Source organism: Podarcis erhardii (genome assembly GCF_964252035.2).
Source record: "Podarcis erhardii genome assembly, chromosome: 3".
NCBI lineage: Eukaryota > Metazoa > Chordata > Lepidosauria > Squamata > Lacertidae > Podarcis > Podarcis erhardii.
In genome coordinates, this window is record NC_138507.1 from 64974428 (window position 1) to 64988753 (window position 14326).

At 40.9% G+C, this 14326-nt stretch overlaps 1 protein-coding gene across 1 annotated transcript in view; it reads right to left on the reverse strand.

The window, feature by feature from the left end:
- Nucleotides 1-5805: 5805 nt before the first annotated feature.
- Nucleotides 5806-14326, reverse strand: part of EPM2A (EPM2A glucan phosphatase, laforin) — a 32379-nt gene continuing 23858 nt past the window's right edge. Inside the window, exons 3-4 of the mRNA XM_081855373.1 lie at nt 10472-10713; nt 5806-7625 (exon numbers count right to left, since the gene is read on the reverse strand). Of these exons, the coding sequence (XP_081711499.1) occupies nt 7351-7625; nt 10472-10713 (517 nt within the window). The 3' untranslated portion in view covers nt 5806-7350. The remainder of the gene's footprint in view (nt 7626-10471; nt 10714-14326) is intronic.

Here is a 14326-nt window from a genome sequence, read left to right on the forward strand (position 1 = left end):
CATATAAGTTAGGCTATCCCTGTTCAGAAAGCGGCACAGCTGGGCCTTGTGAAACACCCAGGTCTGGTGAGAGGGAGTCATTCTGGCAGTGGCAGAAGTGGTGGGATGGGTGGAGCACAGTGGGAAATAGGGCAGGAGGAAGCACATACCTGTTTTGATGGCGGAAGAAGCAGAACATCATGTACTGACATAAGGAGCCAGGGCAACTTCTGTCAATCAGAGATGTCCCGGTAAAATTGGGACAATTTGTGCGTGGGTGTTCCTACAAAGCAAGCCCTAGTTGTTCAGCAGCTGAACAATGGCCAAACTGATTTCCCTTTCAGCAGCTGCTTTTGTACACTACGCCTTCACAAAAGATGATCTAGGTCAGACTGCTGTGCATTTATTTGTGCAATATCAGATATATATCTATATGTACACACACATACACACACAATCCCATTGTTCTCAGTCAGTGAGTAATTTGGTGGAATCTTGCTGTGAGTTTCATTATTATTCAGCAACAGATAAACATGACATATTCCAAGTACTCCAGGGACTTCCCTCTTCTTCTTTCTCATCTTTCGCAGATTTGTAATCCAAAGGTCTTCTTGCTCATACTCTAACAATGCAGATTCCTGGTTGATATTTTCCACTTGTGGTGTCTGAACTCCTTCTTTCTTCTCTGTCAATTCCAAAGGCATCTCTTCCTGCTCAGCTGCAGAGTTTTTGTCATACATCTCCTTTGTGCATTCAGCAGAGTTGTTTGTTTCAGAATTCAAGGTCATAAAAACTTTACTCAGAGCCATACTCTGCTCTTGCAGGATTCCCACGAGAAAGAACATTTTTTCTATCTCCGCCAGTAATTTTCCCTCTGCAGCCATTGTAATGTCACTAATTCCCCCTAGGGGGCTTTCAGTTATTTAGTAGTCCTTTTCCAATAATCTGTTACTTTGTTATTATCAATACTTTGTTTCCAATCGCCTCAGTTCAAATGTATCACCTTTAATTCAAAGAGTTGTTAAATAACAAAATTCTTTACTTTATCCGCCCGTTTGACAGCTTCTTTGACAGCTGTCAAACTCCTTTCACTTCTTCCTCCGGCACCCAAATAGGACACTCCCAGGTTTTTGGTGGGGATTACACACAAAGTTCCAAAGTTCCTCCCTTTCTCTCCAGCACAAAATCTTCTTCTATCAAATTTGTGAAAAACTTTTAAATCATCAAAACAGTATTCATTCCGCCTTAATTCTCCGTTCCTTGCTTTAAATCGTCTATAAGTAGAGGGGGTGCGGACTTCCCTTTAACACATCCCCCGATCGTGCCGAATTCACAGGATAAAATTTTTAAAGTCCAAATTCCACTACTCACGGGTCCTTTGTTATCCAGTCCAAATTTTGGGAAGAAAGTCAGCGCTCTCCGGCCATGGCTTGCGGCTTCGCTCCACTGAAGTAGCGGTCTACTCTCAGCACCACGCCACTCTCCGTACCCTCTCCGTAGCCTTTAAAAAGGCTCTTTGTGGGTCGGGGAGGGCGCTTAAGGTGCCCACCAAGTTACCAAGTCCGCAGGCTTCCGCGCCTGCGGTTTCTGAGGGTCCCCGTGTCGCCGGCACGGCAAGACCCGTCTTCAGTAGAGCCGATTCCCTCCGGAGCTCGGAGGGAATCCGCCATTAGCCGTTCGCGCTAACCCGGAAGTCCTAGACTTAATGCAAATAAGCTGGTGCCAGCCCTTAGAAAATATCCTTGGCTGTGTTTATAGCTTTTCGGCAGGTCACCTAAATCAGTATTGCTGGTTTTCAATGTTTCCCTTCCTTTCTACATTTACAGTCCTAATCCCTAATAATGCTTCACAAATCAGAAGCTTTATCATATAATCCTTCTTTACTTAAATCTGCTCTTCGGTCTTAATGAATGAAACACCTTGGGTTGCTTCTTCTCATGTTGTGTTTTTGAACACCAGGAGTTTTCTTGAACATCATTCCCAGGCTCTGATGTGCAGAACATATGAGGGAAAGGGCTGTAGCTTTTCAATGGTAGATCATTTGCTTTGTGTGTTGAGGACCCGCCACCCGCATGGAGATAAGAAAGACACAAGGACACATGTATTTGGGTTAATGGGCTAAATAAGGCCACAACTTTATTGGTTACAGCATGAGAGAGGTATTGGCTTAGGCATTGGATCAGACAACTATATATGACAGCATCCCATTCAGCGGGGGGTCAATCGAGGGTTAACTTCTAATGGGAGGAGCTTGTTGATGCAAATAGAACTGAAAGCTTCCCAAGAAGCGATGGCCACAACCTGCCCTCCAACACATTGCACAAATTCCAATGCCTAACCGCCAATACCCAAAAAGTTGTGACGATTTGCTATGAGGTAGGTGAAAACCAAGAGGCTGGTGCCAATTTGCCAAATGGATAAAATTCCTACCAGGCTCCCTGGGCAACCAAGGCAACCAACCGAAGTCCATAGCAAGGTCAAAAACACAGAATTGACCTAAAGGGAGGGAGGGTGGGAGATCCAAAGGAAGCAGGGAGCTGAATGGGGCCCCAGCGCCACCGCGGCCACATAAGCGTGGCTAAATCCCGCCCACAGCGAGCCCTATTGGCTGTCTGCTGGGCTTGGCGCAGCAGCTAAGGGAAGGCTGACACAGGGGGCTGAATACGCCCCCCTGCTGATGCCGGTTCCCTCACACAACTCCTCCCCTCTGGGAGGAGGAGAGGTCTTGCAAGAAGAAAGCCTGTGTTTCATTTGTAGGTCTGGAAAAGGTTGGTCCTAAAACGCAAGAGAGCTGCTGCCAGTCGGTGTAGACATATTGAGGTAGATGAGCCAGGAGTTGTACTCAGCAGCTTCAGATATTCTTATAATAGGGAGATTGCGAGTGCTAACATGCATAGTCCCCATGCTGTTTCCACCTCATGCTGTTTTGGTGGGGTACATACACGAGTCTTTATGTAATATGCCCATACTGAGTGCAATAAGTTCCAATCTGTTAATCAGTTCCATCTTGAGGTTTGAGCCGTGCTATTCCAGTCAGCAAATTTGTTCTTTTAGTTGGGGTATGCTTTTATGTCTGAATCTCTTCTCTGTGTGTACATTTTTTTGCCTGCAATTAATTCTTTTGATGATGCTTTTGAATGGATGACCTGTTTCAGCTCTGCCTTCCTCTTTGTCACTAGAAAAAAAAACTCCCTTTGAAATTAGAGTAATGGATTAATTCTCATTTTAGGAGTTTTCTACCTCCCACCCTTTTGTCTCTCAAAAATGTATTAGCACCTTTGTGCCAGACTTCCAAGAGGAGCCATACAAAGACATTAGTTTCAAAAATTTGCTCATCTTTTCGGACATAGTATAAACAGGTTTTTGTGTGGTAATGGCTAATGAGCCAATCAGTAGAGCATATTTCAAATTAGTTTTTTTAATGGATAAGTACTAGATCTAGACTTATTATGTAATTATGCTACTGGGGAGGCATCAGTAGTTTGAGACAATCACTTTGTATTGTCCGTGGGCTCTGTCATTTGCATTTGTAGTGCTAGCTAAATTTATTTTTGCCACAGATTTGTAGAGTTGGCAGGGTTCACAAAGGTTATTTAGTCCAAACCCCTGCAATGCAGGAATCTTTTTGCCCAAGGTGGGGTTCGAACGCACAACCCTGAGATTTAATGCTTTAATGACTGAACTATCCGTCATACCTAAGAAAAATATTTGTGTTTCTCTAGATGTGCCAGAATGTGGATTGATAACCAACTATGGTTAGGCACTTTTAACTGATATCAGTGGTAGAGAGTTGTAAGAATATGCTTAACTCTTCACTGCAATAAATGGGATTTAAGACTGTTTCAATTTGGCTGGCTCATCCCCACAATTTACATTAATACACTGGGGCAAACTCATTTTTATTTTTTTTTGCAATGCAAGAGGTGGAGGAAATAGAAGTAGCAACCACCATCTGTTGCAAATGATACAAGCTACTGTTATAAATTTGACCATATATGGAGAGTATTATACTGTACAAGAATAATCAGAAATACACTTACTCTTGTTTTCTTATGGTCACATAATAAACAAGGGTTTACCCTGTGTATGCAGCAGGGAGGGAACTTTCATCAAGAGTACAGCATGAGCACAATGGGTTGAATCATCTCTGCATACTATGGTCCTGATCCTAACTGGCTCTGCCCTATGAGGCTGCTATTTAACTTCAAAAAACTAATTGCATTTATTGCATTCATGGATTTAACATCAGATCTAATTTGGAACTGAAGAGCAGCTCTATAAACATCTGGGAGGTGAAGATGGTCTATAATAAAATTGTGTTTTAAAAGATAAAAGCATTCGCAACACTCACAACAACACCTACACCCACCCACATAGATACATATGCACAAACACACAATTTCCAACTTACTCAGAAACTAAGCGTGAACTATAAAGGACAGATTATTTTGCTTAAGTTTTTTCATACTTTCCATCAACAACCAATAATGGCTTCTATCCGGGACCATATATTTGTCTAGTTGAATTATATTTATGTTTACCAGTGTGGCTGTTCGTATATTATTATCGGATTTACTCTGTGTAAGCGAATCATCTTTGTACTAAGCAAATGACGGGGGAATCTGCTGCATCAAAGGGCACTGTCACAAAATGAAATTCTGTTCTGTGGTCTCTCCAAGATGAGTTTTTTGTGTGCGTGCTGGCCTAACAAACAGCAAACATGAGCCAAACTGTGAATAGATAGGGAATATGGGCTGATGCCAACTCCACAAAAATAATGAAGTATATTTGTCTATCATTGTGAGTGTGTTACCTGTTTGGAAAATACACATGGCATGAATTAGCTCTAAACTGGGCTGAAATAGCATACAGAAGGCAAATGACCATACAGAAGGAACTTTAAATATACTGAAAACAATGGTAGGATAAATCATTAAAATCCAACAGGGTGATGAGGAGAAAAAATGCATCAATCTAGGCTGCATAGCATGCAAAAAGCACAAGTTTTATTTACCAGCAGTAATAGTGCAGTTTCAATTATTTAATGACATGTTGGCACAAAACTAAAAATAGAAATAAAACATCAGAGCAGCACACAAAATAAAATAATTAAAACAAATTTCACTCCTTTCCTTACATGCAAGAGAATGGGAATGAAAAGTAAATACTGGCAGAGCAATGCAATAGTTTGCTTTTGAAGGTGACTACAATGCTTAAATTCTATCAACACTGGAAGAAAAAGCTGAGACAGAGCAACTTACAACAGTCTTGTAATGAAGGCTCAGTATTGTTCAGTAATGAAAGCAAAGGTAATAACAGCCCAGTGTGGTTATAACCATGTTGGTGATAGGTGTGCTGAGACTGAGAGCATGGCTTATCAACAACAAGGTCTCTGCCTTTAAATAAATGGGGAACAAAGAATGCTGGGATGGGACTTTTCCGTTAACCAGTGTGCATGTTAGCGATGGATGCTGGCGGAAAATCCTGGTATTTTAATGTATTCTGTTACTTGCGTACAAGACAAACTGAAAAGGGCACACACACAAAAGAAAGGAACAGAATGTTGCAACAAACCAGTTTTTGAAGTGAAAGACAGAAAATCTAGATGGAAATGTAGAAGAACGGAATGGCAGAACAGAACACAGGGGAGAGTCATGCCATAAAATAATTTCACAATGGAACATAGGAAATTCACCAACTCCTAGTGAAAACAATGTTGGCATTAGATTCAGATGGAACTTGAGTCAAGAGAATTAGGTGTTAGCTTTCCCAAGCTGTCGTAAATAAATATACAAAAGTTACATAACTTACATTTTTATTGGATGCATAGGGTGCACTGGAAGATATGTTTAGAAACAAAGAAAAGCAAAGTAGGATGCTATAGATAAGCTTGCCACTGTGCCACATATCATTTTATATGGCTTTTGGTGGAGGTGTAAGTGTGGCTCAATACTGCCAGATGCAACTGTCAATTTTGGGAGCCTGCAGTGATCCACTTTCTTTTCTCTTTTACTTTTCTGTCTTTCCCTATAATTTCCTTGTATTTTTCTTTCTTTCAATCTCATCCCTTTCCTTTCTCTGATTAAGCTCTCCACACCCATTACTGACCTCACACACGAAGAGCAATAGCCACTGTTGTTCCAAACCAGCAAATGTCATCATCAGAAAACTGTTTTGCCATGCAGACTAGCCCTATAAGAGAATAATGAGTGTGAGGGGTGGGATCCTGCATATGCAGGATTTGAAATATACTAAGTGGATTAGAACTTAAGCCTTAAAAGTTTATTTTTTATTTATTTTACTTTTTACTTAATTATTGATAAACCACATTATACATGCTTAATACACAAAAATACAAGATGATCCAAACATAAATGCAAATGATCAAATAAAGATATAAAGGAGACATTCCTGAGGACCTTAAGAAATCATTTCCAACAATATTCCTGGCTTCTCTATCCTCTGGTTTTTCTTCAGATCATATAAATATATTGCTGTTAAAATCAGTTAAAATCTAAAAACATTATACACATCATAAGATAAAGGTTTGCCTGTACATTAGAAACAAATATGCCAATGCAGACAAGAGTAATACCCCCGCTTTTTATTTTTCTTTAAAATTTTATTTCACTACTTCTATTTGCCAAAGACTGTGCTAAAGGCTCCCTTTGATATGACCAAATAATCCAAATTGCCCAGGTGTGGGGGAAATGATTTTTTAGTTTGTAACAGCTTGTGTTCCGATCCATTCTGACTTCTTTCTATCCCAAGTGTTTCTCTTTTAATTCTTTGCATCATTCACCCATGCCTGATATTGTATAAGAACCTTATGTATGGGTATTCAATTGGCTAGGAAGTTTAGAGGAATTTTGCCCTGATCCAGCTAGGGGACATACATGCTTATCTTTAGCTGGATGATGTAACTAAATGCACAATCAAGTTCTAAACTTGCAGCTCCTCTATTGGTCCAGCTGCCAGGGCTCTGTATGTGGAGTCCTGTTACAAAATCTACAGTGGCGTTTGTGGAGGAAAGGAGGAAAGATGGATTTAATTCCAGCGGCTTCCCCTCCCCAAACAGCTAATCAATGTGCCAAGCAGCTAATCAATGTGATTACACCTTTTCCAACAAAACTGCACAATCATAGCCCTGACTGCTGCACACACATTCAGCTGAATCAAAGCCATTTTGCTCAATTGTTTCAGAGAGAAAGAAAAAGCAACATATGAAAGATAAGACTCAGAAGACTTCTTCACCGTTATCACCATCATCCCACCGTTTCCTCAGGCAGTGATCCTGTTTTTGGAGCCAGTTTCACAATTCCTCAAATGCTTGGGTTTGGCAACACTTCTAGCGACGTTCTCTTTTTCTTGCTAAGGCTTGCATGAGGAGCGAAGAGGTCCAAATTTCTGAAAGAAATCCTCCTCGGCACGCACCAGAGCTTCTTCATCGATGTACACAGCTGCTCTCCTGGAGGCCACAAAATACTGCACTTTCCTCAAGTTCCATCCTAGCACATATTTTAACCAGCCGCAGACTGCAGCTGTGGACCTGCCAACGCCTGCATTGCAATGAACATAGACATTGTGCCCGTTCTCCAGTAGCCCGTGGAGAAGACAGACAGCCTGAGGCAACATTTGGACTCTACCTAGAATTAGAAACAGGACAACTGTCAAATGCATGACAACCCCACACTCACAAGTTAGAAACAGTGGTAGCGGTTTGTGTTGTGCCTTAGTTCTAGGTATGGTCATATTTAGCTTGTGAGGATTTTCACTGGTGAAACATGATTGCTCTTTTACCTTTGTGAACTGTAATAAAATAACTGCTTTACAGTGAGAGGTCAGAGACTAGCAGAAACAGCAATTGATCAGGAGTTCTTGAGCCTGTGTGTCCTCAGTCTGATCCCTATCTAGGACTCTGACCACAGTTCACATAAGTTGCTTAATGCTACTGACACTAGTGACCCTTACAGGTTTAGTTGAGTGTGTCATCTAAACCTGAGTTTGTGGGTAAGCTTTCTCTTTGCTAACCATGAGTTGTAGCCAACCTTAGGGTTGATGACTCTTCATTCATTTTTGCCTCCTTGCTTCTAGTACAAGAGTGACTACTACCCTGTGCACTTCAGCTATCCCAAGCACTCAGGTTAACAATAAATATTAAAAATTGCCATAAATCCCAACTATGATCTCCAACATGGTATTTTGTTAAGGGTGCTGGAAACTGTAGATCTGAGAGGTACTCTACAGTTCCCATGATTCTTTTTTGGGGGCCGCGGATGCTTTAAATTGGCTTTAGGTGGTCTTCATGCAGTTTTAATCTCCAGATAAGAGCTGGCCTTTTTCAGGGCAAGTTTGGGGCACTTTGAATTTGAAGTGATCCTCCTGCTAGGTTTCTTTCTTTTGTTGGCTCTTGTTCTTTTGCTTACTGCTGGCTAATTTAATTTTATTAATTCTTGTTATTAAGTTGTAGTTGTAGTTACTGTTTTCATTGTGTATTTTTTTCATCTTTCATCACTAGGCAGGCACTTTGCAAGTCCTTTTGGTTCAAAAAGGCAGGGCACAAATATTGTAACAGGTAGTAAATAAATTGAAAAATGTTCAAGCACTGTGACTTGGAACAACACAAACATGAAGACCATTATGGAAGTATATTGATTTTGCCTAGAAGCTATTCCTGGAACATTAAAAACAAAAGTGTAATTGTCTTCATCACAAAGTAATTTGAAATTCATGAGGGGTAGCGATCTAGTGCGTTGCATCAGAAGCATCAGATTTTTGTGACATGAACTTTTGTGGGGAGCAGGATACTTCCGATGCATTAAAGTCACTCTGAGTGACCAATATCAAATGTGATTCTTTGACTTTTTTGGCACATCTAGTTCCTGGGGCTAAGGGTAATACTGTATTTTTCGCTCTATAACACGCACCTGACCATAACACGCACATAGTTTTTAGAGGGGGGAAACAAGAAAAAAAAATTCTGAATGAAACAGTGGATGTATCATTTTGTGCTTCATGCTGCCAGGAGAGCAGGGGATTTTCCTGCTCTTTGTTGCGTTTGAGCAAACACAGCAACCGAAAACAGGAGAGGGTGGGCAGTAAGACCCTGAGGCAGAATGCAGTAAAGCATCAGCCTGCTCTCTGCAGCCTTCCCTCCTCCGTGACGCGTGATCTGATTTTTGCCTGATTTTTGCCCCTGCACTCGGGCCAGTCAGCTCCAGGGACCACACATTCGCTCAATAACACGCACAGACATTTCCCCTTCCTTTTTAGGAGAAAAAATGTGAGTGTTATAGAGAGAAAAATATGGTATTTGATGTGAGATGGGATGGGTGAATATTTCTGTTTCAGTTTCTCTGGTACTTAATTTTCTAATTTTAAGTTCAGGTTTCCACATTCCCGCATCAACTTGCAAACCTTTTTTAAAAAAAGAAATCATCCTGAAAACTCACCAGCATTGTAGTGTGACTTTCTCCTAATATACACATTTTTGCATGCATTTTTGCAAAGCAATTTCCCCTAATATAATGCATTTTGGAATATTATTCTCCACTGATATATTACTCTAATATATACATTCTTGTACACATTACTTGGCTGGAAAACATTACTGCAAAATTCAGAGAAGTATAAATTTTGAAGGGTGGCTCTGTTTTGCTTCAGATTAGATAGATTTGCATTAAATGTGAAATGAATACTTTCCCCTTCCACATCCCTAGATGGGAGAAAGTGTCTGCTACCTTTGAGATCAATCGTGATGGTGTACTTGTTTATATATGTGGGAAAACTTCAGATTATGAAATAAATCCCTGTATATTTTGAGTACTACTGATAAAAGCAACTTTTAATTTATTGGGTATACAATGGTGCCCCGCAAGACGAATTTCCCTATGGGCTTGCTTCGCAAGACGAAAACGTCTTGCGAGTTTTGCGAGTTTTTTCCCTTTTTTCCCCTTTTTCTAAGCCGCTAAGCCGCTAATAGCCGCTAAGCCGCTAATAGCCGCTAAGCCGCTAATAGCGCTAAGCCGCTAATAGGGATGCTTCGCAAGACGAAAAAACCGCTAGACGAAGAGACTCGCGGAACGGATTATTTTCGTCTTGCGAGGCACCACTGTATATGATTGCTTATCTTCATTATCATCATCATCATCATATTATTAATCTCAGGAATAAGGATAGAGCTTTCTTTCAGATACTGTTGAACATCAAGCATATTCAGCGTATTTCAAGATTGCTCAATGCAGTTAAGAGCAAGCACAATTTAAACAAGTTTTTAATATATGAGAGCTGCTTGCTAAATCCATAGAACACTCTGATCTCTATCTCTGGGCATATGGTGTGCCATGGCAGCAAATTGCCTGGAAGATAACAGCAAGTAATTTGTGAAGCCATGTGAAAGCTGATGCTAACCTTTCACACAATGCATATCTTTTCCTGAATGTTTTTCTTCTTCTTCAAGTTATTCTAACTCATGGCAGAATGTGAATATTACCTTCAGTACTCATGTCTGGTGTTGGCATCCAGACATAAGCAAGGCCTTCTTCTTTATACAGCTTCATGAGAACTTCTGGACTCATAGGTTCAGGATAGCGATTACATCCCCAGGAATTCTGAACAACGTCCCATTCAGTCTGGAAGTTCATTACAGCTGTAATGCCCAACTCTCGTTTTAGCTTTACAGTCACATGCTCCACTTGACGAGGGCAACTTCCTAACCATATATTTGGCAAAATTCTGTAAAAAAAAAAAAGAAAGGACTTTCTATAAACCAGTAACATGATATAAATACATAGGAAGGACATGATGGGTTTATGGCTGCTATAGCAGGACACCTATGCCGCCTGTTCTATGTATTTATATTGCTGTGCAGCTGGGGTGGCTAACCACTTTTGGCTCAAGATCTGCACTGACAGCCAGCCAAAGTATGAATGGCTGAAGTGTGCATGGCCCACACAGTCACTTGCTGGGCAGAGAAGGAATGGCGGAGACCGCCTCCCCAACCTGACCCTCCCAGTTCAGAATTACAACAGGGGTTTGAGGGAGGTCACAGCTCAGAGGCAGATGAGCGGAAAAGCTGGGAAATAACGGGAGAGGAGGAGGAGGAAGAGGAAGCACCAGGAGGGCAACAGTTGACGGACACAGTGTCTTTAGAAAGCATTCCAGACCCCACCCCCAGAACCTGGTGAGCCTTGAAAGTAGGAGAGCAAAGGGCTCAGAAGCAAAGGGCCCTCAGTGCCACCCATAAGGGAGATGATGACAAATGGGGAAGTGGGAGAAAAAGTGGGTGGAGAGTCACTCAGGACAACACTATTATTCCAAGAGGCTGCATCTCAAGCCTCTCTCTGTAAATATTGAATAAAAAAGCAGGTGGGTAAGAACTTTTCCTTGTCTTATCCGTTCCCAGCAACCTGCTGTGGGAGTTGTATCCTCTGCTGCCTGACACTTGCACACTACATGCTCATTACATGCTCAGACATTCACTCAGGCCGGCAGACTCGTACACACATTCAGGCAGGTAGACACGCAAAATGAGACAGTGCTGGTGGGGAAACAGAGGCCGTTGCTCTCCACAGACATCTCACCGGTGTGGTAAGTCAAATTCTGCCTGAACAGAGTTTGGAATGGGGTAACTTACACCAGCATGCCTTATGACAGTGGAATTGACCCCAGCTTTTTACAGTAAGGATTGGTCTGTGAGTCTGCAATAGGATTAGTTTGGATATTAGAAAGCAGGATACAGTGTCCCATTGATTATCATTTGTGCTCCGTTAACACTAACAGTATTCTAGCAGCCATTCATTCAGAAGGAAAACAGTGTTCTTGACATCAAGAGCTAACAGCTTTAGAAACTCTCAAAGAAAGTCTTTCTACATTTGCAGCAGAAAAGCCTTTTATATGGATAATTGATGTGAGCACTACAATTTTTACTATTCTGTTTTTACAAAATCTGCCTTAAAGAGTCAGTTCATTTGACTATGCTTTAATGAGAGAAGTTTAATTCCTCCATTAATTTTATCTCTCTAGAATGTGTGGGCTCTGCTTCCGCATAGTAGTAACAAACGTATTAAATACTGAATATTCTCCCTCTATAAGGTAAAGCTTCTATTAATAGCAAAACAGACTGTGCTCAGTTGAAATACTGATTGTACCAACCCAGTATCAGGACAACTGTAGCTCAAGTAATAAATCAATCACATAGGTGGAAGGCCTTCAGTGAGACCTTCCTTTTACATATAAATCATTGGAGTCAACAATACCTCACTACATTATTTACTTATTTTTACATTGCATCACACTTTTCCTCTCAAAGAGCTCAAAGTGGCATAAACAATTCTCCCCCTATTTGTTTGTTTATTTTATATTGAAATGTAAAATCAAGCATAGAAGAAAACCATCACATAAAACAGATGGAAAATATTGAAGCAGAGACAAAGAGGGACCATAGATTTCAGTAATACATTCCAGACTTTTGATACAATAGAAATTATAACAAATATATATAAATAAAAACACCATTGATATGGTTAACCTTTCTATTCCAAGGAGATGAGCTTCATTTTCAGTTAACTTTAGTTTGTAAAGCTCTGCACATCTTCCTGTTTTACTGTATTATCCGCAGCCATTTATAGACGAGGGTAGGGTGAAATTGGTTATGTTCTGCATTATTAACGTAAACAATAAAATCTTATCAAATAGAAAGAAAATTGACCTTACCTGTTTCTCTCATGGTTCTTAGTTTATATGGTCATTTTCAAAGTGCTGATTCCCTACATTTGTGTACCAAGAAGAAATATCTGTTCTGGCTAGATTCCTCCAAAATCAGGCTGTTCTGGCTCCCCCTCCCAGTGTGGTGCAGTGGTTAAGAGCGGTAATCTCGTAATCTGGTGAACCAGGTTCGCTTCCCCGCTCCTCCACATGCAGCTGCTGGGTGACCTTGGGCCAGTCACACTTCTCTGAAGTCTCTCAGCCTCACTCACCTCACAGAGTGTTTGTTGTGGGGGAGGAAGGGAAAGGAGATTGTTAGCCACGTTGAGACTCCTTTGGGTAGTGATAAGGCAGGATATCAAATCCAAACTCTTCTTCTTCTTCTTCTTATTGTTTCAGCAACCCTGTGAAGTAGGTTAGGCTGAGAGAGAATGACTGCCCCATGGTTATCTAGAGAGCTTCATGGCTGAGTGGGGATTTGATCCCTGGTCTCCTATATCCTAGTCCAACACTCTAACCACTACAGTATGAGCTCTATAATGTACAAAATGCTACACAAATGGTATGTGGGGGGGGGGTCTAACTGACCTCAGAGTGTTTTAATCACAAAAAGTGTTTTCAAAACTTCTTTGATTGAAAGTTGGCGTTAAGTCTGGCAACCTTGTGAAGTGAGGGTGCAGGCTACTTACAAACATTTGTAGATTTGACCGGGGTCTCAGTGACCTCCCCCACCAAAAGCTGAATTAGTAGGTTTTGTGCAAATTAATGGGTGGGGAGGTTCACAAGGAACGTTCTAATTTTGGAAAAAAATGTTTAAACAATTCAGGTTTGTAAAGGCATTTTATAAACCTGTGGGGTACCATGTGTTCATTTTTTCCCTCAGTACTGTTGAGGAATGTGGTAGAGTTGACCTCAAATGCCATAATAGTAAAAACATTGGTGTATGTGTGCCTCATGGCAATTTTCACCTCAGCACGGCTGAGACCTACCTGGAACATGGAGTTGTGAAAGAGTGACACAAATGTTTATTTTTTCAGTGCTGTTGGGGTGTATTTGACCACACTTGTTGATGGAAGATTAAATTGTATATTTTAACCAGAGGGCCATAGAAAACCAACATTCATATGATGTATAATCCTTGTTCATTATTTTCTTGTTTCTAGAAGTGTAGATCCCAAATCAAGCAGAAAAAATAAAGGCATTTTCACCCTCGTGGCATCTGTTCCTGTTCCCTGAGCCTCATGTGAAATCCAAAAGCTGACGTGGGAACAAGCTTCATGCACCAGACATTTAAAATTAAGTTCAGATCCTATCTATAGTCCATTTGGTCATCTCAAGTCTACAGTGTCACAATGGCTCCCAAGAACTTGGCTTTCTCTTATGTGTTCTTGAGAAGCTGTTTGAGTAGCAACTATCGTTTTCTATAGTCGACAAAGTAACAGGGCAATGCAAAGCTTATCCTTGAGTTAGAATCAGAACACTAAGGAGCAGCGTATCCATTATAGAGATGAGGAAAAGAAAAACAAACTGTGAATGACTCACACTTCTAATTTCCCTCCTTGCGGTATAACATGAGCAGTGGGACTTAGGGATTTATCCTCTGATAAGATTCACAAGCCCCAAATAACTACTGGAGCTTAGA